The sequence below is a fragment of the Vombatus ursinus genome, unplaced genomic scaffold (assembly GCF_900497805.2).
Source record: "Vombatus ursinus unplaced genomic scaffold, bare-nosed wombat genome assembly UNPS02009918.1, whole genome shotgun sequence".
Classification (NCBI taxonomy): domain Eukaryota; kingdom Metazoa; phylum Chordata; class Mammalia; order Diprotodontia; family Vombatidae; genus Vombatus; species Vombatus ursinus.
This window is the reverse complement of record NW_020949696.1, coordinates 2,373,431-2,375,557: the sequence shown is the minus strand read 5'-3', so window position 1 is coordinate 2,375,557 and position 2,127 is coordinate 2,373,431. Positions and strand designations below refer to the sequence as shown.

The 2,127-nt window shown below is 52.3% G+C and overlaps 1 protein-coding gene across 1 annotated transcript in view; it reads left to right on the top strand.

The window, feature by feature from the left end:
• The window catches only part of CERS1 (ceramide synthase 1), a 24,827-nt gene that overhangs the window by 16,735 nt on the left and 5,965 nt on the right, over nt 1-2,127 (top strand). The window contains exons 3-4 of the mRNA XM_027853123.1: nt 748-907; nt 1,610-1,790. Of these exons, the coding sequence (XP_027708924.1) occupies nt 748-907; nt 1,610-1,790 (341 nt within the window). The remainder of the gene's footprint in view (nt 1-747; nt 908-1,609; nt 1,791-2,127) is intronic.

Sequence of the window (2,127 nt, the reverse complement as noted above, 5' to 3'; positions counted from 1 at the left end):
GGGTTGAAGCAGGGAGGGAGGGAGAGTGGAAGAAGGCTGGGGATTGTCTAGTAGGGCCTCAGCTCTGTTACTGTCCCAGGGTCGGCTGGCTAGAGCCGGGGACAGGAATCGGGGTGGTGGAGTGAGCGAATGGGACCAAGGCTGACCACCATTGCTGCTGCTCCAGGGACTGTGGGCGCATTGCCCTTCTCTCTGACCTCCTCAGACTTCAGTTCTGTCCCCGTCTGGACGAATCTGGGTAGCCCTGTCGGGGAAGGGGTTAATTAGCAGCAGTCTGATCCAGAGGACCCTGTGCCGAGGAGCCAGAAGGGAGCCTATGCTGTCTAACTGGGCATGGAGGGCCTGTGTCCAGCAGGCCTCAGGGCCTTTTAAACTCGTAGGGTTCAGAGCTAAGGAGACCTTAAAAATCACCTAGTCTGTCTTCCCTGTTTTTCCACATGAGGAGATTAAGACTGAGACCCAGGAAGTGAGACTTACCTGTAGTCAGACTAAAAAGGCAGGTCCATGTTCTAACCTCAAAGCTGCTTTGCCAGGTGGTGCAGGTTTTATTATTCCCATTTGTAGATAAGGAAACTGAGACCTACAGAGGGGAAGCCACTTAGCCTAGATCATATTAGATAACGGAATTAAGATTCATATTCTTATAATGACCTAATCCAGTGTTCTTTCTACTAGCCCTGGCCCTGGGCAGTGCTCCTGTGGGAGTCTGTGGGATGCCTTTCAATCTTACCCTCTTTTCCTCCACAGCCGCTGGCCAGATGGTGCCAACTGCAACCCAGGGATGCTGCCAAGATGCCAGAGAGTGCCTGGAAATTCCTTTTCTACTCCACGGCCTGGGGTTATAGCGCTTACCTGCTATTTGGCACCAACTACCCCTTTTTCCATGACCCACCTTCTGTCTTCTATGGTAGGGCCAGAGGAGATTTCCTTTTCCCTCTGTAAGGTCACCACCCCTCTGTCACTCCTCAGGGCCCCCATACACACACCCCCACATCCCCACACTGGCATGCACATGCACATACAGCCCTGTACTGAGTGAGTATATAGCAAGAGAAGGAAAGATGGTGCTGTCGTTGGGGGGAAGCCCTAATCTGGGGGGAGAGACACCTGCCCTGGGGGACCCCTTGTATAAGGAGGCAGGACAGCTTCTATTCTCAAGGGTCCCCCCCTGCTCTGAGCGGGGGAGGTAGGAGACACAACAGTAACAAAAGTATTCAGAGGATGCAGCTTAGAGCAGATTTCGCACATGGCATAGCTGGGGAGTTGGGTGAGAGGTAAGTCAGGGAAGGCTGCCTGCAGAAGGCGAGATTTTCCAACAGGAACTGTGAAGGGAACTTCTGTTCTTATCCTGGAAACTGTTGTAGGGGTTATCCCGTCAGTATACAGACAGATCCCTGCTTGTATGTCTCAGGTAGGTGGGGGAGTGGGGACACTTGCAGCTTGTGGCTAGAAGTTATGTGTGACCTTTAGTAAGTCCTTTCCCTTCTCTGTGTCCTGAGGAAACTAAGCAAAATGGGGTGAATCCTGCCTGATGAGCAGTTTTAATAAGACTTGGGTTGTGAAAGAGCTTCAGGAAGCAGGTGTCTGAGAGGTGACTGTTCCTTTGCAGATTGGAAGCCAGGCATGGAGGTGCCCAGGGACATTGCCGTGGCCTACCTGCTGCAGGGCAGCTTCTACGGGCATTCCATCTATGCTACCCTCTACATGGACGCCTGGCGAAAGGACTCAGTGGTGATGCTCTTGCATCATGTTGTTACCCTTATTCTGATCGTCTTCTCCTACGCTTTCAGGTCAGTGTCACTCTCTTCCCTATGGTACCAGCCTCTGCCCTCACTGGGGTCTGTGGTGCTGGAACATTTCAGTCCTCTGGCCTTCGAGTTCAGGTTCCAGCTCTGCCATTGACTGGGTGTGACCTTGGGCACTTGGTCTCATTAAGCCTGAATTCACCCTGATATAAAATGGTTGGGATGGTAGAATTTGAGCAGACAGCTTCTAAAGTCCTAACTCTGACATGCTGTATTCTAAGGGCCCTCCCAGTTCTGACCTTCTCTGTTTTAAGGGCCCTCCCAGCTCTGACACTCTGTGTCCTAAGGGCTCTCCCGGCTCTGACATCCTGGGTTCTAAGGG